The following is a 25,000-nucleotide window of genomic DNA, read 5'->3' as shown; positions in this document are numbered from 1 at the left end:
GTATTAGATGATAATGTCTTTGCCATTATTAAAAGTCACGTTTTTTTTTCTCTGTGTTTTAATATGGTATCTTTTAGGGGTCACAAAAAGCCTGAGCCACGCCCAAGTTGGTCTCCTTTAGGGGTTTAATTTAAAATTTCCGTCGAGCATCCCTCCCCTATTTATATGGGAGTCCCCTCTCCCCCCTCCCGGGGGATCCACATCCCCCCCAGGGGATGTGGGATCCCTTATGAGGAGATCATTCTCAGATATGATAGGCCAGACAACAACACTAGCTTTCCTTACTCGTTCTCAGGGAGTATGTTGGTACTTTGATGTCCCATAGTGTTCATGGAACAAGAGACAAAGCCCAAGGGTTATTATAAGGACCTAAATTGTTGATTGGATTGTAGATTTATGTTTGGAAAATTTGGCTTTATCAAACGAGTTAAGGAGAGTGCCTAATAATAGCCTGTTTCCGAGTTGCTGCATGCCTCAATTTCAAAGCGAGTCCTGGTGCACAACCATTCACAGTAGTTGAGCACCAAGGAATTTTTGTGCGGTTTATGAATATGCGAGAAAAACAGATCTTAACAAGTGTTATTGAAATCCGAAAAGAAAATTGGGGTAACCACGCATTTTGCAAAGATAATTAATCAACAATATTTGTAAAAAGCTTTAAAGTACAAAGCAGCGTATGGCGTTCTTTTCCAAGTTGAAGTTTAATTATCTCTGAAAAATGCATGGTTGCCCCCAATTCTCTTTTTGGATACCAAGAGCACTTGCAATTGCTGAATTCTGCTTTCTCCGCATAGTTTTAAGGTGGCTCAAACCAGTTTCAACACTTGGAAGAAACGTTTTTATTATAAGGATTGACACTACAACACTTTATCTTTTAACAGCAATGTTATGGTTCCATATCAAACACCAATTATTGCTGAAAACGATTCGGTCATTTTTTTGACGTAAAACGTTACCGTGGCAACAAGAAAGCCCTTCAAAACACCCCATCTTTTGGCTTTAGCTGCTCGTGTCTTAACAACGAACTCCGTGACCCCATTTTTTATTTCTGAAATGTAATCAGCATGCCAGAATGAAACTTTCTGCAAAGTTTATGAAAATTCTTTGGAGCGGATTCACAATCACCTTAATAAATTGAGAATTTAAGGTAGCTCTGAGTTTGCTCCACAGAATATTTTTAAACTTTGCCTGCATCTTGGCCTGTTGATAAATTAAGCGCAATAAAAAAATGGCGTCACCAAGTTCGTTTTTCAGATATGAGTAACTAAAGCCAAAATATAGGGTGTTTTTGCAAGGCTTTCCTGTTGCCATGGTATTGTTACGTCACAAAATGACTGCATCTTGTTGAGCAATAAAATTGATGTTTTACATGGTACCACAACATTGCTGTTACGTAATAAAGTGTTGTAGTGTCAATCCTTCTAATAACAAGGTATCTTGAAAGTGTTGAAACTGGTTTGACCGACCTTAAACCACGCAAAAGTATCCATGCATTAGTAAGCAATATCGATAGGAAACCTGAGTATCTGGAGATACGCAGAACGTAAGCGCAATAACCGTACTTAAATGGTTTTCCCAAACATTTATTCACTAAGATACTTTAACCCATGAACTCCTGGGAATGAAAATTAACAGATTTTACTCTGTCTAACGCCAGACGATTTTCCTCGTCAATTGGGTTAATTTGAAGGCCCATTTCCACCCTTGATGCAAAGGGATCGTTTGATATTGTTCTGAAAATGGCACCATTGTTGAATAGCGTATCCCGGTAGGCAAACTATTTTTGTCACGCCAATTTCTGTAATTTCGTGTCACGCGAAATTCATGCGTGGTGCGTAATGCATTCTGGGTGGAAATGGACCTTAAAGGGAATCTCTGTTTACAATGCAGAAATGGTGTATTATGTGTCTGCGAACGACATTTTTGGAACTACTGAACGTACTGAAGCTTTTTTTTTTTTAATTTGGGAAAGATTATTATTGGAAATGAAAGGTGCAACTTCCTGGTCTATACATTAATACAAAATGTGAAAGTTATGTTAATAGACCTTTTCGGCTTGTACATTTTTGTTTTCCCAATACAGATCATGTGATAACACTCAGGAGGTTTGGTCTTTTGTTTTGTTCATTAAAATGAGGGCATGCAAGCATGAATATGCCTGCATGCACTCTTTTTAATGAACAAAACAAAGGACCAAGCCTCCTGAGTATTATCACATGATCTGTATTGGGAAAACAAAATGTACAAGCCGAAAAGGTCTATTGCTCTCAAAAAAGAAACGACAGTTTTTAATTTACAAAACATGTTTCGACATACTCATGTCATCTTCAGTTGCAAATGAGCTTTTTCAACGGTTGTACATTTGAATTTATGTTAAGGTATGTTGCAAAACACACATAAATTCAAATGTACAACCGTTGAAAAAGCTCATTTGCAACTGAAGATGACACGAGTATGTCGAAACATGTTTTGTAAATTGAAAACTGTCGTTTCTTTTTTGAGAGTTATTGTTACTCTGCTATCTTTACGTCCGTTATGTTAATTGCTTTCAAATTAATAAATAATAATTATTAATTGTTAATAATCAATAATCAGCAAATAATTAACTAATACCTCCTTCAAGTGAATAGGAAGTTAATCATCATTTTTAATCATTTCCAGTCACTGCTCACAATTTGTTAACATTTTAACCATTTTTCTTTGCGATTCTTGGATTTGTGTTCAATTTCTTCATATTCATTTACGCTGTTTTGTTACAAAATATTTCTGTTTGACTTTTGCATTCAAGGTTTGTTTAGGACACTGTCGGGCGATTCTCCTCAGCGGCACAGTGCCGAAAAAAAGGGTATAGCTAGAGCAAGTTCATTCCACTGCAGTCACCAATTCATTGCATCACGTACTTACATCATTCTTTTAAGAATTGTTTTGCAGTGATTTTTACCTCAAAAAGAGTCCAACTTTTTCGTTTCTGGTATTTTTGTGTGATAATGAAGCCGACTTTTTACGCAGTTCCTAACGACTCAACCTACCAACCCGAACAAATGGATTGGTGTATCCATCCACCCATTCATTAAGGAGTTTAAGAAACGACAACGGCTACGGCAACGACAACGCCAAAAAGCAGTAATATTATTGGCTAAAAGAACCAAAATGATCGTGCTGCACGTGCGGCACGCTTTTTTGAACATTTTTCTCCCGCACTCGCCAAAACTAATACGTGAAATGACCAAATTTAAGGTTTTGACGACAACGTGGACAAACTACCGTAAATCTTTCAGTCTCACTCTTTACTTCAAATCCGTCCGTGCCAATCCAGTTGTAGGACACGTCGGCCATATTTTATAATATAAACAAGATGGAATAATCATGAAATACTTAGAAAAGCTCAAACTGATATTTTGAAGTGACGTTTTCTTCGCCGTAGCCGTCGTGGTATCTTAAACTCTCTATTCTGTGTTGCAAGGATGGTGTAGTGGAGAGAGCACTGGCTTCCCACCAATGTGACCCAGGTTCGATTCCCGGACCTGACGCCATGAGTGGGTTGAGTTCGTGTTGACTTTATACTCTACTTCGAGGGTTTTTCTCCGGGTTTTCCATTTTCCTTCCTCAGCAAAAAACAGCAAACAGCTGATAACTGTGCTCCAAAGTCATACATGGACCGTGTAGCGACTGCCAGAGGCTTTGTCGGCCAGTTCGACTTTGTTGAGCTGTGTCGTTTGCTGTACTTTGCGAGGACGACCACAGGTAACCCAGGCTCACTGTGTGCGTCACGTAGGTATTAAAATATAGGGAACATATCAGTCGTAGTTTAGGTCTGAAATTTTGCTAGATAATGGAAATTATAATAGATAAAACTTTACATGTGGTGAGCTGTTGCTGTCTCTAATACGTTCACGAATTTTAGGTAAAAATGGTACCCGTTCACCTTCCTTCATTGTTTAGTGACAAGGTAGGAGACAGAAGCCAGCTTAAGGACTCCGATCGACCCAAAACAAGCATGATTTTTTTCGTGAAAATCGAATCCAGTGGCTAAATTAACACGCCAGGTTCGCGGAACAGGAATTTCTCTAAACCATGAATCCACTGAAGCATCTCCAGGTAGCAACGCGAAGCTACCAGGCTCCGTAGAACTTGTAAGTTGACCTGCTAAAATGGCTGCCCGACAGTGTTGTCCTCGCGAAGTGTCCAATTCAAAATGGAACTGAACTCGGGACGCCTGGTGACTAGTATAATAAGTTCTGGAGGGAGAGGAGTCCCAAATTGCTAAAAACAAAAATCACTGAGCAATCTAGGACTCCCCTCCCTCAAGGGGAACATACATTCCCCTCGTCACCAGGCGTCCCGAGTTCAGTGCCATTTTGAATTGGACACTTCGCGAGGACAACGCTTTCGGGCCGCCATTTTAGCAGGTCAACTTACAAGTGCTACGGAGTCTGGTGGCTTCGCGTTGCTACCTGGAGATGCTTCAGTGGATTCATGGTTTAGAGAAATTCCTGTTCCGCGAACCTGGCGTGTTAATTTAGCCACTGGATTCGATTTTCACGAAAAAAATCATGCTTGTTTTGGGTCGATCGGAGTCCTTAAGCTGGCTTCTGTCTCCTACCTTGTCACTTTACTATGAAGGAAGGTGAACGGGGACCATTTTTCCCGAAACTTCGTGTACGTATTAAAGACAACAACAGCTCACCGCATGGTAAGTTTTATCGATTTTTATTTCCATTTTCTAGCAAATTTTCAGACCTAAACTTCGCCTCTTATGTTCTCTATATTTTAATAACTACGTGACGCACACAGTGAGCCTGGGTTACCTGTGGGACGACTAGCGAGACTTGTTATTTATCCATCCATCCATCCTCCATTTTGTTTTCTTACTAACAGTTGCAGAAAAATTAAGTGTAATTAAAGCAAAACAAAGTGAGATATAAATTTTTTAAAAGGGTAGTGTCATGTTATAACTAAAATTAACAAATGAAATCAATTTAATTATCAGTCAATCATCCATCTATTCCATTTATCCATTCATTCATCCAGTAATTAATCGATAAGCCTAAACGGTTTTGATGCTGAAAAGTATGTTTAATTAATAAGCTAAGAGCGTAAATCTCCTAAATCAGCAATATAAAAATGTAGAAATGCACCTTTTTAACGACTATTTATAAATGTAAAAAAATCTTGACTTTGTATTGTCAATGTAGAAGGGAACTTTTTTTCTTTGACTTGTGATAACTCCGAGAGGTATATTTTTCATCAGATCTTATTTGTGCTCTTACAGTTGAACTGGAACGAGCATGTGTTGGAGGTTTATCTGAAATGATTTTCCCCACACCAGCCTCAATTACATGCTTGTTACAGTGAGCCCGCGAGAACACAAACGAGGCCTCCCAATTTGAAATAAGAGATATTTTGATACTATGGACCTTAAGATCTACTCAAACAATATATTTTACTAGCAAAACAATGGTTCTCTAGTTATTAAACGCGGGTATTACATTTCTTTCACGTTCTCTGCAAATCACCAAATCTCAAGTTCTATGGAAAACGTGAGAACACGATGGCAATGTTGTATTTCCTCTCTTACTTTGAAAGCCATTCCTGAGTATTCATTAAATGAGTAGTTCGACTTGCTTACTGGAACAATTACAAAAAAGTTTACAGAACGTGAACTTGCAAGTTTCTATGACGTTCTCGCTGATGTCATCTTCATAGATCTTAAGGTCCCTGATGCAGTTTGATAATCGGCGATGCCATTGTCGCTTATTCTCTGGTTAACAAACATTCTTTAACTTCGAGAAGTGCCAAACTTATTTCGATTTTCTCTCGACTTTTTAGCTGTTTCTCGTTCCCAATCTTGGGCGGTTAACCAATGGCAAACAAGCGCGAAGAAAGGTAGGACTACTGAATAGAACATGATAATGCTAAGGATAAGTAAAAGCAGAAACCCATAAGGGTTGAAACGTGTAACGGCCCCTTGTGTGCTTGGAAACAACCTTCTGAATATTCGATTTGCTAAGTACCATATTTGGAACAACAAGAGCGAGGGGTTTCCAAATATGGTACTTAGCAATGAAAAATTGAACCAGTCATTTCGCACTGAATATTCGGAAGCTGTGAACGCGCGTTACACGTTTCAACCCTTATGGGTTTCTGGTAAAAGTAAGTAGGTGTAATGTGAATGTTACAGATTAAACGATACGATACTCACTACGTTTGGAAAATTAGACTTATCCAGGAAACCAAGCCAGTTAGATAAACTTTACTCTTCTGTCATTGACCTTTATGTGTTCATTAATATCGTTGGATACTTGTTCTTGTTCTACTTAATTTAAAGTTTGGAGTGACTAAAATTTGGTTGCCTTATTATCAACAGCCCTTTCAATTGAAGGTGACTTGGATGCACCAGCATGCCTTCCGGATGGTGAGAAATAACAGTTAGTTCATTTAGGGGAATAAAGTTTGTTGATGAGCAGTTTTCAATTGAGTGTCGAAAGTAATTAGCGAATTACTTTGGTTTTGCATTACTTTACTCAGTGATTGGTTCAAAGTTCTTGCGCCACTTTTTCAACCAATCAGAAGTGAAACCAAAACCAATCGTGGCTCGCGCCTGCACATTTTCCCGCGCTTTGAGTCGGCTACGTGTAATCACTTCGAGTTTTGATTGGTTTACTGGATTGTCTCCGTCCTTTTTGATTGGTTAAAGTAATTACTTTGGTTTTGGTTTTACGACACTCGTTTGAAAACCGCTCTATTACTGGTTTAATCGGATGTTAAACCATCACAACACACGAATACTACTCCCACATGCTTTTCTGCACGTTATCACTTCCTTAACCCCATTATCGTGAAGCTATAACTATAAAGAGATTTAGCATTGCGTTTCAGCAATGTAGTAGCTCTCGTAACCTGCTATGGTTTGGTATTGTAAGCAGCTCCTATTGTTTTTAAGTCTAGTCATTGTTTCAGTTGTGTAGTCTTTGGCTTTTGGCTTGGGTAATGAGCCAGTTACATTATACGTCACGAGAACTTCTACATGGCTCTTGCGTTTACGTGAAACGTGAAACGGGAGATCAGCGCCCCAGATATTTTAAGGCTGGATAACTTTATCCCGTGGATAAGTCACTGCTTGGCAGTTTCAGTCTGTGCTCAATAGGCCATTTTCGAGTTTATGTCTTCCTCGTCTTCGAGCAAATCTAAGTGCGACGTTTTTCTTATGAAAATTAGTTTTCAAACATATGTAAAGTAGAACTAATTACCATCACAAAAACTTCGCACTTAAACTCACTTTGAAGAGGAGGCAGACAAGAACTCGGGAATGGGCTTCTGCAGTATTTGTTTATGTAACCCTGAATATGCAAACTCGAAGCACATGTAAGTAAAGCTGTGGACAAAACCTTTGGTCAACGTTAAACGTAAAGTAGTTTTATACTCTGGATAGTGACGTATCCGTGAGATGGAGTTATTCTTCTTCTTGAAGAACTGATGTCAGGTCTTTAAGGATCAAACCCAAGAATAAGATCACAGTGACCTGTTTTCATTTCAGGACCAGCTGGTACCACAAGGCGGGCAAAAGTGAAGCGTATTGTCTCGTCTTTTATGTCATCACCTGGTTTTCAACCGGTTTCTTCCACATTGTGAGTAGATTTTAAAGTTATCTCTAAGAAGACAATCAATTTATCTTGGCTCAGATTACAATTTGATGCGAATAATAGCCTTAACTGTGGCCGATTTCCGGTTCTCTACTTCATTGCATTTCTGGAAATGAATTGCAACGGGATATATTAGCACTCTTGTCCGGTGATGTACCCAAGCTTTAATTGGAGAAATTTCTCCTTTATGTCACTGCGTCTTTGGTAGCCAAGGAAACATGACTATCGCCGCAACCTCGTTTCGAGGGTCTCTTGTCGACAATGGAGACCCCGGAAACGAGGTTGCAATCGCCCACGATTGGTCTCGAATCTAATCCAGGAGGATCGTAAGTTAAGTCATGAAATGAATGAAAATAAAATTCCACGTCTCTGGTGGAAAATAGTAAACCTGGCTTAATAAAAAATGGCAAATTAAACCAAATTCCTTATTCAGGGTTATAGTTGCCAGGCTAATGGGTGAAATCATTTCATTGTTCTCATTATTTTCTTTTCAGTCCAAACCATGAACACCACCTACTCCCCCCTGGGGAAAAGGTTCTGGTTGTAGTGAGTGAAAAAGAGACGAGTTCCATCATTGCCTACACCCTGAGGTGAGGAGAGAATAGGCACGTGGCTCTTGCACGTGTACACATCAAAATGACAGTGTTATGTGTAGGCATGTGAAGCATACGCATGTAATAGTGTTAATAATGGGGAGCTTTAGAGCGAGTGTCGAAGGTAATTAGCGAATTGCTTTGGTTTTGCATTACTTCGCTCAGTGATTGGTTCGAAGTTCTCGCTTCACTTTTTCAACCAATCAGCAGTGAAACCAAAACCAATCGTGCCTTGCGCGCATGTGCACATGTTCCCGCGCTTTGTGTCGTCTATTTGTAATTACTTCGAGTTTTGATTGGTTTACTGGATTGTCTCCGTCCTTTTGATTGGCCAAAGTAATTACTTTGGTTTTGGTTTTACGACACTCGATTGAAACTCGCTCTAGCAACTACGACGGGAACGGCAACGAGAACGTCATCTGAAAACATAAATTCGCGCAATTGTAATCATTTCGCGACTACTCAAAGCTTTTTAACATGATAATAGTGTGGCAGTCCCTCAAGAATGAAACCGATTTGAGTCGCTTAATTTAGGGTAGAAAATGAAAATTTATCTCCTGGTGCTGACGGCCTCCGTAAAACCCGAAATATGGCTATTTCACGTTGTAGTTTTGCTGACGACGGCAAAGAAATGGACAAAAATGAAAAACGCACGTGCAGAGCGTGCAAACCCATTGTTTTTGCCCACTAAATATGCAAATTTGTGACGTTCTCGTTGCGGTCACTGTTGTCGTTGCTAAAGCTCCCTAACATGTGAACAACCGTTATTATGTATGTCGTGCGCATGCAGATGTCAAACCTTGGGAGCAAAGCATGCCCCTTTGAGTGTACGTTCAGGTGACATAAAGTTGAATTATTCTCGTTTATGTTTTCATACTAGCACCACTGAGTATAACGAGCAGTTGCACGAGATTCAACGAACTTTGTCAGACATCAAGAATGAAGCAGCTCAATTGGCTAAGAGGTAGGCCTGTTAACAATTAAAAAGACGAATGGGCGTCAACCACAGAGTTTACACAGATACGACAATGTTCTTTACAACCTCTCAGTCCATTGGTCTGGTATAAGATGTAGCTCTATAGACCGAATGCAAAGATGGTCGTCAGTAAATTATTCTTTTGTCTTTGTGCAAATTAGCCTGAGTAGCTTCGTTTTACATCCAAGTTTTTCTCAATTTTACACTTGCTAACGAGGCCAGTAAGGCCAATTAACACAAAGACAAAAGAACAATTTATTGGCGGCCATTTTTGCATTCGGTCAGTTGAGTTAAAGATTGGGCTTCACTGTTTCTGTTGTGCCAATCACGAAAACCGTTACAATAGCTGCGTCCACATCCAGTTTACTAGCAAGTCCTTCTAAGAATCTACAGCTTTGACTGCAAAGGTAACACTTTCTCCTTTGTTAACCCTTTCGCTCTCTTGATCTAAAAGTTCATTCTCCTAACTATTTGCATAGATTTCTTCCTTGGCTTGTCATGAGAATTTGGTATTATGTCAGGATCATACCCTTAAGCTGATGATAATCTTCATTCTCAATAGTTGTTTACCTGACAGTGTATTGAAATTGAGAGGAGAATTTACATACTGATCAATGCTGGGAGTCGGATGCTCAACCAACCGAGCCAACCGATTGGCGGTGAATTCTCCTCATCATCCTTGTCATTGAACAAAACCATCAAACATGTCGTAACTCGTTATTTGCTTTCCTTTTAGTGAAATATGTAAATCAGCGGACGCTTCTATCAGCAGACAACAGCCACATTCGGACAGCCATTACTATGCAGACAAGAAAATTATCAGAGTTGATTCTGGCTCGGATTCGGGTGAAGGTAAGCGGTCTTTGTCTTGAATTTGTAGCAATGAACAGGCAAGACGGGCTAGCAAGGAAGAGGAGAATTGAGGAGCTTCAAAGGATGAACTCCAGGTGAAAACAGGTTTTTGGGAAAATGGAACGACTCATAATTCATGATGGGCAAAATGGCCATTTTCAAAGCGACAGATCGTTGCTGTTGATAAAACAGGATTTATTTAGGTATATAGGGGTATACACAGGTATAAGGGCATTTAGGGGTATACATGGGAATTTTCTTCATAATCCTGTATACGGTCAGGAACCCATGACCCGGAGCCTACAACTCTACTGTGTTCGTGTAACGGCGTTTTCACAGACCGATTTATTTTTAGATTGAATTTCCCGCGAATGAGACTCCCACAGGAGCCCGATGACCAATTACAAGAAATTAAGCTGACGTCATAGGGTCGCCGAACCGGAACTGCCTTTGTTTTTTGACCTAACTCGCGGGAAGGGCTAGTCTAAAAATAAACCTACTTGTGAAAACGTCGTTTCACAGACGCTGTATGGAAGTTGCACGCTCCAGATGGGCTCCTGATACGGTATAAAAAGGGGTACATGAAGTACCTAGGCAGTACTCTCCTCTACTGATGAGCTAGTAAGCAAACTGAGGGCTCATCAACTGCGAGTTTCTTCCGTATCGTATCCCGTCAAAGCATGGTTAGTTATGGTTAAAGGTGAAAGTATTCACTTAGAAAATTATTTCATAGCAGTTCTAACGTATGACTTCCATGTATTCTTCATCAAAAACGAGCCTTTAATTCGTGGCGCGAAATCAGTTACGAAACCTTAAGACTTCCAACGTTTTCATTTTTGAATAGTCCTTTTCAGTTTTTCACGACGTTTTGAAGTACTTCCCTGTCCTGTTGGGAGGCAGGCACCGTGGCCGTGTGATTAATTGGCTGAACGTTCCTGGGGTCAAGTTCCACTGAGACCACCAGCGGAGTTGTTGTTGGTGGTAGTCCCCAGTTCCCCCTCTTTGGTGCGCTCGTAAACTGACTACTGGGGCGTTTACCATTTGCACGGAAAATCCGGTTGGAATGGAATGCTCGTAATGGTACGGGATTTTCCCGGTGTGGCGTTTCGCCAAGCCCGAGACTCTCGCGGCTAGAAGAAAACAATAACAAATCAAAATGACGGCTGCATCTGCAGCGTCGAATGGCGGGAAAAGAGGCCGAAGTGCACTGGGTCGAGTGGGAGTTTACAAATGGTACAGGATTTTTCCGTTCATTTCGGTTGGAACGGGAAAAGAGGAATACCTCTGAGAATTTCCATCTTTTCCGGTGGAATGAGCTGTACCATTTGAGTTTCCAACCGGAATTTTCGGTTTTTGTTGACAAATGGTAAACGCTCCTGGTCTGCCGCCATCCAGCCGAGATGCTTAGTGTTTTTGGGCTTTTTTTCCCTTGGCCCTGAAAAGCCCCTGAGTGTTCAATTACACATACTTTTAAGGTCATCGTAATTTCATATTGGTTTCTAATTTGTTTTTTTTTTCAACAAACATTCAGGTTATGTTCAACTCGACATAGTTGATCCCGAGTCGTATTACGGGACGGGACTGGATGGAGAATCAATCAGTGTACAGTCAACTGATAATCTCGCCTTTATGAACGTCAGTGTAGAGTTGAAAACTGATCCTGATCACTACAGTAAAGTGGACAGTAAAGTTAAGTACACCAAGTGTAAACTGGGCGCTGGAAAAGATGACACTAAGAGGACTGAAAGCAGCTCTACTCAGGAAGTACAGGGACTAGATGATATTGGTAGGTCTGTGACCATTTGATGGTCTGTCCTGTGGTGCGATTTCCTGTGCAGCACCAGTCCTAAAGTGAGATCAATAAAGTGAAAGCCACTGAATAGTCCTTTCCTGTGGTGCTGTGACGATCTGTTTTTTCTGCCAATAGACCGACCGAATGTACAACCCACCCTCTACCTATGACGATTATCGACAATTCCTAATTTTCTATAAATTGACTAATTTTGGGACAGTCCCTAGTATTGTTATTGCGCATACGTTCTGCGCATCTCGAGATACTCGGATTTCCTATCAGCGGTGCTTATTATAATACAGAGATATTTTTGCGCGGTTCAAAACTATGCGGAGAAAGCAGAACTTAGCAAGTGCTCTTGGTATCCAAAAAGAAAATTGGAGGTAACCATGCATTTTTCAGAGATACTTAAGCTTTTATTTGGCAAAGAACGCCATACATTGCTTTGTATTTGAAAGCTTTTTACAAATATTGTTGATTAACTATCTTCGAAAAATGCATAGTTACCCCCAATTTAACCATTATTCAGCAATGATTTTATATATACTAATTAGTGTTGGTGAATAATCGGTACAATTGTCAGCCAGTTGATCTTTAGTGGTTAAGTGGATAAAAATAGTTCCTTCAAAGTGGGTGCTCTGGGTTCAAATCCTGTCCAGGAATGCAACTTTACTTTTTTGACTTTTCATACCACCGCAAGTCCTGGAACGGAGTAATCTAAATTGACGATAAAATTCAATCCAGAGAAAATTAGGAATTGTCGATAATCAGGGGTTGTTGGAATGTAAAATGGCGGCTATTAAATTGTTCTTTTGAATTTGTGTTAATTAAATAAACTTATTATCCTCGTTGGTACGTGTAAAGTTGAACAGATTTTTAATTGTAAAAGGGGGTTGGCGAAAACGCGGTTAGTGAGTTAGGGCAAAGGTAAAAGAATTCTTGGGTTTCACTCGCGTGATCAACAGCCATGTTTTTCAACGAAAACAAAAGAAGACGTTAGCATAATAATAGCTTTCAATTCCCGGTGGATTGGATCGGGACACCAACATGGCAGCCATCTCATTGTTTGGGGACACCAACATGGCAGCCGTGACGTCATGTGACGTCATGTGAAGAATTATGGTGCATTTTTCGCACTCGGGCTATATGAAGACGAAGGCAGTAGAAACTCTTGATCCATGCCCTCGTGGTTGAATTTGAAAGCAATAAAGCGCTAGCTATGTACCCCATCTTGAAAAAGGACACTGCCTTTGTCCGCAGGCGGTTTTAAAGAAGTCGTCTTTCTTGTGAATTTTCCCAACATTATTTCTGACTGGCTATTGAGTAAGATTTTTTTTGCCTGCTTACTGAGTTGAAATGCTTTTGACACTCAATAACCAAGCCACGAATAAACTCTTTATCAATGTTTTTGGATTTTTGCAGAGCTCGTGCAATTTGGTTTCCAAAGAAAAGACGTCACCAAAGATCCAGTGGAGTTTCACGTCAAACACCGTAAGAAGAAAATTTAAATTGGCAGAGATTTGTATTACGGCTTTTGAGGAATTGAAAACCCTCTGTGGCGATCTCAAAGACTTTCAGTTTACTTTTTGTTTTTGTATGTGACCGATCTTCTCTGGGTGAAATTGCCTTCGGGAAATTTCCATGGATACGTAAGAAAAAAAACAAACGAATTACCCATGACAGTCCCGGAGGTAAATGCTATGGGTTAATCAGAATTTAAAATTACTCAGCCAAGCGTGTGGAAGTGAAATGTATGATTGAAACAAAAGTTTACTGTTCCCGTGGGCAATTTATCAACGTGTGACCGCAAGCGTAAAATCAGTCAAAAGCTAGAGTGAGCCTAACCTAAACCATTTCCCTAAGGGGAGCTTATGGTTAGACGTCTAGTGTGACTGCACCTATTATTATATGAACGGCAGTGTTTTACCGGGAACTAAAACACTCGTAGAATAAATACAACCACTACATCCGGGAACCGAGTGGCGTATTTTTCGCATGTAACACGAGTGGTTATATTGAGCCACGATGTCATGATTCCCGCCCTTTTTTCCCGCCTTTTTTGTTTGTATTAATACCCATTAGTATAAATACACAGGTAATTATACAAAATCGCGCGCTCTCATTGGCTCGCTATCTCGGATTATCAGCCGATAATCACCTCGACGGACAAAATGGCTGCCAGTAGTCGTTTTGCCACTGTAAGTGAAGATGATTTCGCGTTGAAATGTTTTTTTTTCTCCTTCTCTTTTTTGCAATAATCACCTGTGTATTTATACCAAAACAATTATTCGCATCAGGCGAAGTGAATATAGGAGCATATTCACGTCGACTTCGTCTCGGTGAATATTCACCGATAATAACTTCGCCTTCGGCGAATAATTGTTTATTATTTGTATTAAAGCCTGCTTTTCAATCTATACCATGCATACTTATTGCCCATATAATAAACAGAAAATTGCAAGTTAGCTCAAAGATGGATTTTGTGTTCTCGGGACAATTGCCTCTCAAACATAAAGTTCATATTTTCTCGCCACTGTGTAATATCCTCTATATATACAAGGCCGAGATTGCATGACGTTCCCGCTCGTTTCAGTTATTTTTAAATAGATTCCTGTAAAACTCAACTTACTTCAAATTTTTTCTACAGAATTCGCCGATAGCACTTGCCGATTCTACTGCAGTATTTACTATGCCGAGCAGTTCAGACTACTGAGAAAGAGGATATTTCCAGACAGCGAGGAAAAGTAAGAGCCGTTTATTTTGGTTATTTTGTGGACGAGTTGCGAGTGCGTTGGCGATTCAAGTCCAGCTTTGATGTCCTATTTTTCTTTAGATGAGAAACCGCTTCAATTAATCTGTTTTTCTCAGGTGTAAAGGCTCTTATAACCGTAGCATACTTCAGATGATTACCCTCGAGTGGACTGGTATTTTATCTGGAGAATGGGGTCAAACCGGTTGCTTCGCCTACAAGTCATTTCGCCCACGTTATGAGTCGTTTCGCTGACGTTTTCAATTCCATTTAGGATAAATTTTTAAGGTATCGAGTTGGTGTTAGGTTAGGGTTAGAACTCTGTGTTAAAAGACTTACCAAACACTTGAGCGAAACGACCAAAGACATTAGTGAACTGGCTCGGGTTGCTTCAAGCATGGTTAGTACTACATGTAACCATGGAAACCTATAGGTTTTGATACCTCATAACCAACAGTTAGCAGTAACCAGGCTTCTTGAAACTGGCGCCAGATAATATTAATACCCCTTGTATTTATGGTCGTCTCATAACATCTGATATGTTGCGTTGATCTGTTTCAGATACATTCGTTCCCTTCAGCATTCAGTTACGTGGGGAGCCAGTGGTGGAAAGAGTGGCTCAGCATTTTTCAAATCGTTGGGTGAGTTGTGTGTCAAAATGGGTCGTGGTAGCTTGCTACCCAAACCCAAAACAAACAAATAAATAAATAAATAGCAGAAACAATGATTTTGATATAAAAACAACATCAGCTAGAGCAGTTTTTAATTGAGTGTCGAAAGCAATTAGCGAATTGCTTTGGTTTTGCATTACTTTACTCAGTGATTGGTTCAAAGTTCCCGCTTCACTTTTTCAACCAATCAGAAGTGAAACCAAAACCAATCGTGGCTCGCGGCTGCACACTTTCCCGCGCTTTGTGTTGGCTTCGTGTAATTACTTCGAGTTTTGATTGGTTTACTGGATTGTCTCCGTCCTTTTTGATTGGCCAAAGTAATTACTTTGGTTTTGGTTTTGCGACACTAGGTTGAAACTCGCTCTACCACAATACCAACTTAAGAGAGCGTCAGAATAATTATTATATTTAATTGAAATGTCGCCTGCAAGGGTTTAAATTTGATTCTTGAAGTTCAACAAATTGTCTCGGAATTTTAGAACCAGCAACTAAGCGTTGTTAAGTTTGATTTCTGTTTCGTAACAGATGACCGTTTTGTCATGAAGCAGATGTCAAGACAGGAGTTACAGTGCTTCTTGGAGTTTGCTCCTCACTACTTTCGCTACGTCAATAAAGCGCTGGATGAACAGGTGAATTAATACCTTCGGCCTTGTGTCGATTATCCTCGTGTGTGTTCGTTACATTTTCGTGTGGTTAGAAATAATCTTCGGGAAGTCATCGGACGACGTACAAACAGGCATTCGTCGTCACTAGACATGATTGATCTCTTTTATATTGTTTTGCTGACAGCGTCCGACTTTGCTGGCGAAGATTCTTGGTATTTACAGAATAGGATACAAGAACTCACAGACCGGTGGAACCATGAGACAGGACGTGCTGGTCATGGAAAACTTGTTCTACGACCGAAACATTGACAAGGTGTCGTTCAATAAACCTTTTTGTATTTGTCTACAAACTTTAAGATGCGCTTTTATTCGAACGTAGACAACAAGATAAAGGTATTTTAGCGGAAGACAAAGCTACCACGTTCCAATGCATTTTTCTTATTCAGTTATTTCATATTTCTTTTTGTTATTGGCGTCTTTGGTCTTCTCCACAATATTGCCTTTTTCCTTTCTTTCAGACTTTTGATTTGAAAGGTTCTATGCGCAGCCGTTATGTGCAGACTTCAGGGATGAATAACGATGTTTTATTGGACGAAAACCTACTTGAAAGTGAGTTACTAAGTTTGACGATATCGTTTTACACACCTATAGCATACATACTAACCCTTGAAATTGTTCTACTATCAAACTTTTTTGGAAATTTGGCATAATTAACATTCATGACATGAACATTAAAAAAATGCAAGAAAAAAATGGGGTCACCGTGCTTGTTTACGCGTCAGCAGGCTCTTAAAATGGGGTATTTTTAATGTTTTCGCGTTAAAAATTCGAATCACCATACAGAATTAATAAGTCTTGGTTACTTCAAAGGCACAACATTTTATTTTGAAAAAAAAGCTTGTTTTATTTACATAAGCAGTAATGCTTCATTTACGCCGACTTTGATTCCCTGGTTGTGGGAATAGTGCCCTTTTTGGGACAGTTCCGTGGTTAGCTTGAAGTCCTCGCCTTGGTAAAATACACCCAGTACGGAGCTGTTTTCCAAAAAAAATTCATGTTCTACTATCAAACTTTTTGTTTTCCTTTTCAAATATGTTCTTTATTAGACTGTTCTTAGCAAATACCTGAAAAAAAAAAATCGGGGGTCAACGTGCTCGTTTGAGAGAAAAGGAGCATTTATTTCGCTATCGGGATTAGTTTGAGCGAAATCTCTTACGTTTTGTATGCGCACGTGCTCATGTGCACGCGCTAATGACGCGAAAGTCGTGCTCAGTAGGGATGCGCAATGCAATACTAAGGAATTACCTTAAGCCGCCTTACACGTTGAAACTTTTAGCTGAAACTTATGTGCAACAACGCTGCAAAAAATAGTTTCTAGCCGGTTTCTGATTGGCTTACGCAGCGTAGCGTAACAAGACCGAGCGAGACCAGTTTCATGAAGTGGTGTTACACGGTGAAACTCTTGTTTTTATCACCTCTGCGATTGCTGCGACCGTTGCAGAAGTAGATCGCGGTTCTACTTTTCGTGAAACTTGTCTCGCAAAAGTTCAAAACAAGTTTTACGAAACCGACCATGTTACACGGTGCAATGCCTCCTGAAACTTGTTTCGCAGTGCCGTTGCACACAAGTTTCAGGTAAAAGTTAACGTGTAACAGCGGCTTTATATGTATCTTTGTTTAACCACGGCGTCACATTCACCAGGAGCATAACTCTCTTTCAGTGAGCCGTGAACAAATAAGAAAACGTAAAATAAAAGGAGCTATTTATTTAGAACTTTTGTTCTGAAATCTATGAAACAAAAGCTATTGAAAATGATCACTAAGTAACGAGTTACTTAACCCTTTGACTTCCAGGAGTGATAAGTATGTAAATTCCCCTCGCAATTTCAATGAAATGTTAGTCAGACAGGTATTGAGAATGAAGGTTATTATCGGCTTAAGAGGTGTGATCTTGATATTACACCAAATTCTCATGACTACACAACGAAGAAATCTATTGTACTAGTTAGGAGAATGAACGTTTCGATATTGGGAATGAATAGGTCAACTAATGAATTACGTTATTTATAGTAACTATTGAATAACAATAACTTCCTGAAAATTTCTTTATTTGAGAGATACGATTTATTGTAATTTAGGCTTTCCTGCTCGTGTTGTTTCTGCAAGGATATTGACATCCTTATGTTACGCATAGCCATATTAGATGTGCACGGAGAAAGTTAATTCCCTTTACCGTAACATCTGCTCTCCCACATCCGTCATTTTGGTGCTCGGTCTTGTTAAAACTGTTCCAGTTGAAGGTCTAAATATTCTCGCACGTGTTTTTTTTTCTAGTGATTCGCGAACGACCGATCTTTTTTCGTCCTCACTCCAAAGCAATTTTGTCGCGTGCAATTCATAATGACACAGAATTCCTGGCCCAGCAAATGGTTATGGATTATTCCTTATTAGTGGGCATTGATGAAGCCAGATCAGAACTTGTCATTGGAATAATAGGTGAGTGCGCTCTATACTAGTTTGGACACAAAAAACGTATGTCGCCTTCCTCTCCTCAGACAAGGCAAACGCAAGTGTTACGTGAACCCAAGAACTCATTCTTTTATCAAAGTTCCCTTTTTGCCAATTACGTTGACAAGATTTGTGGTCTAGAAACTTTTCCCATTTTGGCTTCTGCAATATTAATTAACTACCAGGGAGAAAAGGTTGCGTTATCAGGCTTTTTTTCCTTCAAATTGTCGTGTTCCTTGTTGGCAACGCACATCTCTGCGCCATTTCTTTAGTTTTCGCGAATGTTGAATGAAGTTGAAGCGGTTTGCCCCTCTCGTTCAACATTAGGGACTTTACTTTAAAGGGGCTAGGTCACGCAATTTTAGGCAATTTCAGCACTGATCAAATGGTCATAGAATTAACTAAAATATCAAAATAACTGTTCAAAACTATAGAAGAACTCTAACAAAACACAGGGAAGCCAAGAAGGGACATGGATGGACAAAACTGGAGAGGATTGCAGGGTTTTCGACAGTTTCTTAAACTAGCGGACATAGTTCTGAAAGCACCGGACGTGACAGTCAGTTTTGGCACCTGAAGAAAATTTTTAAAATAGAACACTCAGAAACGCCGTTTCCAGCGTTTCTGGAACCCAGGAATCAGTTTCCTAGCAAGGCTTGAGTTCACTCTTGAAATTCTCTTTAAAGAGTAAAATATGTAATAAAAATGGACAGTTGCTAGGGGAAGTGGGAGTGGGGACTGGCAACGACAAAATTTTCAGTCGTTTATCATTGGCCGTCGGGAAAAGAATTCGTTTCTTCTGTTAATTTCATAAAACGATGAACAGTGTTCGACAAACACGTGTAGTGTGTTTTGCCTGGAGATTTCTCTTTAGACTTGGCCGAGCAGGAGTGATAACGAAATGGTCACTTCAATTTCGTTTAAATGAAAATGGAAATCAGTAAAATACTCTGCTTGATAAGCAAAGAAAAGATTGACGTGGCTGTTTTGAGGAACTTAAGGGCCCACAAAACGGATTTTTCGCCCGTTGCTAAGGAATTGAAATGTTATTTCCGGTAACTGACGTCATCATATCATGAGCTGACAAGAAAACCCACTCACAAGCAAAAGTCACCGCACAAACTGTTGTTTCCATCGAAGGTTTTTCCTCGCCCTTCCTCGCGCTCGTTCTCAGATCAACTGCGCATGCGTAAACGAACTGACTTCTGGTTTGAGAAAAAAGCTAAATTTCCGGCGGTTTTAAATTGAATTAAATTTTTTTTACATGGCACGTTTCGCCCCCAAATACAGAATATAGCTAAGCATTGATTTTTTAAAATCATCTTTTTTGAAAAAGTTATGGGTATTTCAGTATCGTTTATGTCTTTAAAAACAACATTTTTCAAAATAAAAAGAAAACCATGCTTGGCTGGATGCAAAAACGAATACAAATTATCAAACCATCGATTAAATACCAAAATTGCGCAGCACGGAGACAAATTTAGAGTTTTCTTTTGTTGGTCACGTGACCATGGGCGTGGTATAATGACATCATAGTTAGGGTCATTGGGTTACAAAAGTAGGAAACTGACCAAAATAATGCCAAATTTTCTCAAATTACTTAACCATTACATCTTTAGCAACGCACCCCAAAAAATACGTCAGTGGGCCCTTAATTGCTTATTCTGTTATCCTCTAGTCAGTAAGTTCATGAGATGTTTAAGGTAAAAAAGGTAATAATACAAAAATTTTAAAAAATCTCAAATATTGCTTTCAAAGTACCGGACACGGAATGGGAAACGACCGGACGAAAGGTCCGGCCTCCGGCCTCAAACGAAAACCCTGGGATTGAAATGGATTGAATTTGGGTAAATTTGAAAAGCGTCGGCCCACCTTTTTTCAAATTTATATCACTCTATATCAAAATGTCATATACACAGCTGGAAAATCATCCTCAGTTGTTGTGGCCGTGATTTTGCAAATGAAAGACTCTTGCTCTGCCAATTTGACGTTTAGAGCTCATAATTAACAAAATTAAACAAAATTACCTAAAACAGCGTGACCTAGCCCCTTTAAGATCTACAATAGGACGCGATCGTCAACGAGAACGCCACGAAGCAACAATATCATTGGTTAAAACGGGCAAAATAATCGTGCTTCACGTGCGGCACGCATTTTAGCGCATCTCCGTGAGGTAACACAGCGGTCAAATGTCTACGCATGCCCAAATGGATATTTTTTTGCCAGCCGCGCGCCAATTTCCCGCCCAAAATTTTAAAGGAAAACATTGCAAAACAACCGGTGTAACGCAAAATTTACGAAACATAATTGAAACGTTCATAGAAATCTGTAAAAGGAAACAAGAGAAGGTAAAAAGAAAGCTTTCCAGACGGAATTGAGTGTCACAACTTCAGCCCACAAGCTCGCACCGCCATTTTGGCCACCTTTTCGCGACTCCAAAGCTCGCACATGCGCAGACGTTTGACCGCTGTGTTCCGTGCGGTACTCTTCAAAACCACGTGAAGTCACCATTTGAGGTTTTGACGACCATGCGAGCGTACAAATGTGGATCTTTCAGTCTCTATTATTACTCTGCAACCGCTCATACCAATTTATATTTAGTATACTTCTCCCACATTGTAAGACGCGAACGAGATGACCCAAAGGCGAGAGACTAACGATAGTGCGAAGTGACATTTTGAGGTGACGTCGTCGTCGCAGATCTTAAAATAGGGAGCTTAAGCAAAGACAACGGCGACGGCAACGAGAAGGTCAAAAAATTTGCATATTTAGTGGGTAAAAACAATGCTTTGCACGCCCTGCACGTGCGTTTTTCACTTTTGTCCATTTCGTTGCCGTCGTCAGCAAAACAACAACGTGAAATAGCCAAATTTTTGGTTTTATGAAGAACGTCAGCACTTAAGGATAAATTTTCATTTTCTCTCCTAAAATGGAGTGCCATTCCGACTGGTGTCATCTTTGAGGAATTACCACACCCTTGTCATATTAAAAACGTTGAAATAGTCACGAAGCGATTAAAATAACGCAAATCGCCGTTGTCATTGCTTAAGCTCCCTAATAGGGAGCTTACGAAACGAGGACGACGACGGTTACGAGGACTTCATTTAAAAATACAAGTTCGCGTTATTCATATCACTACGAAACTATTTTATGTCGTTTCGCGTTAAAAAGGTGTAGTAACTGTCGAGGAATTAAACTGGTATGAGTGAGTTGGAAGCGTAGAGAGAGAACTGAAAATTCATCGTCATGTGCTAACGTCCTCCACAGAACCTTGAATTTGGTCATTTCACGTCGTCATTTAGGAGATGACGGCAAAGAAATGTACCAAACTGTAAAACGCACGTGCAGAGCCATTGTTTTTGCTCACTAAACCTGTAGTTTTGTAGCGTCGTCGTTGCCGTCGGCGTCGTCGTTTCGTAAGCTCCCTAATTCCCTGGTAGTTTGTGTTCGTTATTGACTTCGCTTTGTCGTTACAGACTTTATTCGAACCTTCACCTGGGACAAGAAGCTAGAGATGTATGTGAAAGCAAGTGGAATTCTTGGAGGCCAGGGAAGAATGCCCACTGTGGTGTCACCAGAGCTCTACAGGACCCGATTTACTGAGGCCATGCATAGGTATTTTCTTATGGTCCCTGATAAATGGACCGGCCTCGGAAATGACCTTGAGTAAGACGCCCTGGGAGCTTTCCTCTTCGCTATGTAATAGCTTAAAAAATTAAATTGTAAAATTATTTAAGTAGTGTTCGTTTGCATGGTCATGCATTCGAATATCATCTAGATTCGATTGCCAGATGGAAAGTGCTATTGAGCAGCTTTGATTTAAATTATTTCAGATTAGGATTTTTTATGATCGGCCTTCTGCAATACAGTACATAGCACCACAAATAAGTGCCGCTCGATCTCAGTGTATGTAAATTTTATCGAAAGAAGGGTCCTCTATTAGGGATTTTTATGTGCGTGTAAGTTAACAGAAATTTATTGGCAAATTAATGGGAAATTCTATTAGCGGGAGGGAGAAAAAATATTTTGGAACCACTGAAAGATTATCCTTCGAGCAGGTGGGGGAGGAGAGAGAGGGAAAACCATCCCCCCCCCCCCCCCCCATCTCCTGGAGAGAGCTTGCTGGCAGGCTAATGAAGGCTCAGTGGTTTCAAAGTGAGTGCTCAACTATTGTCACGAAAATGAGTTTGATTTGGTTTGAATATCGGTATGCAACTCGTTCCATTTGAATGGTTGTGAACCAGGACTCGCTTTGAAACTAAGGACAGCTCTTCTGCTCAGCCCACCATGCGTATCCGAAAGAAAATGGGTGTTGAACAGTCTCGCACACGTCCACGCGCTTTTTGGGAAGCCTTCGCTTCTGCTGGCACGCGACTTAACTGATTTTGTACACTTGGACGGAATGAGCGGAAGAGATTGAAGTCAACCGTTAGTCAGGGGGATATGTTATGGAATTTTATGACATACAAACTGGAAATACCCATAACATAAAATGGAACATCCCTATTACCGCTAAAAACTGTAGAACAACATAAACGAAATACAATGGAGCCAGAGGTGCACCTTTCCCGTACACACCCTAAAATACCATGACATAGCCCCGTAAATTTAGAAATTTGACAATGAGCTTTTTATATTTATTGGAAAATAAAAGCAAAATTTTATTTTCTCTGGTGATTGTCTGTTCTGTGATCTTTTGACCTGATAATAACTGAAAGTGGGAACAAGGACGTTTTGAACATTCTCACTTGAACTGGAACTATATTCTGATCTAAATACTTCCAAAGTTTCCAGGGGATTAAGTAAGCCCTGTGCGAGTTCCCAAATAACTTGCTACATTTCTTGAACTGTCTCGCACGCGTCCACACGCTTTTTGGGAAGCCTTTGCTTCTTCTGGCACGAGTGAAACGACGTTCCCCGTAAACATCTTTATTCAGCAGACGTCAAGGTTCACTAAATCGTTTTCACCCAGTCTTTTGACCAGTCTTTTGAATCATGCTTGCTCAAAATTTCCATACAAGTGTCAGGATTATTCCTTCATTTCATTTGCTTGCTTTGATCCAACCTTTCTCAAACATCAGCGGTGGAGGGTGGAGTGTACAGCCGTGTTTGCGGAGATTGTGCTTGGAATTTCAAACTAGCGCTTTCTTTTGCAAGGAAGGATCCTTTTTGCCATTAATCACCCTTAACCATAAGCCTATATCAACAATGATATTCTCCTTACTGATCTCTGTAAATTTCATAATGGTAGTTTGGAGAATTTGTTAAAGGATCAGTGTTTCTCCTCATTGACGAGTTTGTAAATTCTTCAAACCTTTCCTGTTCATTTTGTATAAATGAAGTGAGGAGAAATTGCCATTTATCTGCCTTCGGACTTGAAGGGTTAAAAACAAATAGGTTTAAAAACAATCAATGGAATCCTGGCCAACAATAAGATAAAAAATAAAAGAGATAAAATTTTTATTTGGCATCGAAAGTTGACTTTCTGTTTCCATTTTCTTGACTTGAAACAAATATAATACAGTTTGGCAAGGAAGAAGAAGCTTTCTTACTGAAATGTCCCCTCCGATAACATTGAATTAAATAATAAATTATATCCTGGCATATTGATTACGACATTATTACAGACTAGCTTAAGAATTCTTCAGCCCTGAAAAAATTCTTCACTTGATTGACAAATCAAATTTTTTCAGTTATTTCAACATTATAATCGGCATGAACAAGGAAGTAGAAGCTACTTTTTAATAAAGACGTCTGAGGAAAACAAAATACAACTTGTTTGTGTGCATTACTCCTGCATCCATACTAGCTATGAAAAAATATTTTTTAATGAATTTGTGTAAATTGAAACTGCATTGAGTTTAAATAATTATGATTGTAGTCCATGATGAAGTTGATGATGATAATTATTTCTTGCATAATTATGTACGATTGTAATAATCTATCAAACTGGTGAATGTGACCTAAGAAAAATTTCAATCAGTTGAATTGAGTATTTTGAAATTTATTGATTTACCGGTATGTGTATTTTTTGTTAACTGCCAAGAGAACATTATAGCAAATATTTTCTAGTGTAATAAAGGCTCATCAATGCAAAGAATGGTGATATTTTTCTGGAATTACATCGAGAAGGCCTGGAAAAAATTAAAATCAAACCATAAGCTCATCATAATATAGGAAACAGTTTCAGTTAATCATTTAAAAGTTACTGTAGATACTCCTGTTGAGAGTTTTAAAAAGGGTCATTAATTTACAGAGTAAATAAGGAGAGAGTGACAAACCAAGATAGTTGCTGAATAACAGACTACGACTGTTTCAATAACGAAAAATTCTTGTACTCTTCTAAAGTCAAACCCCAAAGAGCCTACGTGAAGCAGAACCCTCCCCCACAAGAGTAGAGCAGAGAACCAACAAACTCAACACACAGTCATGTGATACCAGGAATCAAATTTGGTGTAGGACAGGTCTCACCCACCACACCCACATTAAAATAATTTTGGTGGAGGGATGCTTGCCGTACTATCCCAACCCTACATTTACTAACCTACTCAGACTAGCTGTAATCAAGGATTAAGTGAGGTGCTTTGATTCCAATTTTGTCATCAACAAGA

At 39.6% G+C, this 25,000-nt stretch overlaps 2 protein-coding genes across 3 annotated transcripts in view; one reads left to right on the top strand and one right to left on the bottom strand.

Annotated features, from left to right (window-relative positions):
- LOC138049905 (1-phosphatidylinositol 3-phosphate 5-kinase-like) overlaps positions 1-23,064 on the top strand; it is a 53,744-nt gene extending 30,680 nt beyond the window's left edge. Inside the window, exons 25-40 of one of the 2 annotated variants that reach the window (XM_068896376.1) lie at positions 2,789-2,845; positions 5,830-5,886; positions 6,368-6,415; positions 7,538-7,628; positions 8,138-8,233; positions 9,117-9,200; positions 9,949-10,064; positions 11,596-11,850; positions 13,279-13,347; positions 14,504-14,600; positions 15,167-15,246; positions 15,802-15,905; positions 16,066-16,194; positions 16,400-16,490; positions 18,216-18,377; positions 21,866-23,064. In XM_068896376.1, coding sequence (XP_068752477.1) covers positions 2,789-2,845; positions 5,830-5,886; positions 6,368-6,415; positions 7,538-7,628; positions 8,138-8,233; positions 9,117-9,200; positions 9,949-10,064; positions 11,596-11,850; positions 13,279-13,347; positions 14,504-14,600; positions 15,167-15,246; positions 15,802-15,905; positions 16,066-16,194; positions 16,400-16,490; positions 18,216-18,377; positions 21,866-22,059 — 1,730 coding nt within the window. In that variant the 3' untranslated portion in view covers positions 22,060-23,064. The remainder of the gene's footprint in view (positions 1-2,788; positions 2,846-5,829; positions 5,887-6,367; positions 6,416-7,537; positions 7,629-8,137; positions 8,234-9,116; positions 9,201-9,948; positions 10,065-11,595; positions 11,851-13,278; positions 13,348-14,503; positions 14,601-15,166; positions 15,247-15,801; positions 15,906-16,065; positions 16,195-16,399; positions 16,491-18,215; positions 18,378-21,865) is intronic. The other variant, XM_068896377.1, reaches the window with a different exon arrangement.
- Positions 23,018-25,000, bottom strand: part of LOC138049906 (uncharacterized) — a 22,517-nt gene continuing 20,534 nt past the window's right edge. The window contains exon 16 of the mRNA XM_068896378.1: positions 23,018-24,523. Within this exon, the coding sequence (XP_068752479.1) occupies positions 24,477-24,523 (47 nt within the window). The 3' untranslated portion in view covers positions 23,018-24,476. The remainder of the gene's footprint in view (positions 24,524-25,000) is intronic.

This window comes from Montipora capricornis, chromosome 5 (assembly GCF_036669925.1).
Source record: "Montipora capricornis isolate CH-2021 chromosome 5, ASM3666992v2, whole genome shotgun sequence".
Classification (NCBI taxonomy): Eukaryota; Metazoa; Cnidaria; class Anthozoa; order Scleractinia; family Acroporidae; genus Montipora; species Montipora capricornis.
Note: the sequence above shows the minus strand (reverse complement) of the source record. Positions and strands in the feature narration are given on the sequence as shown.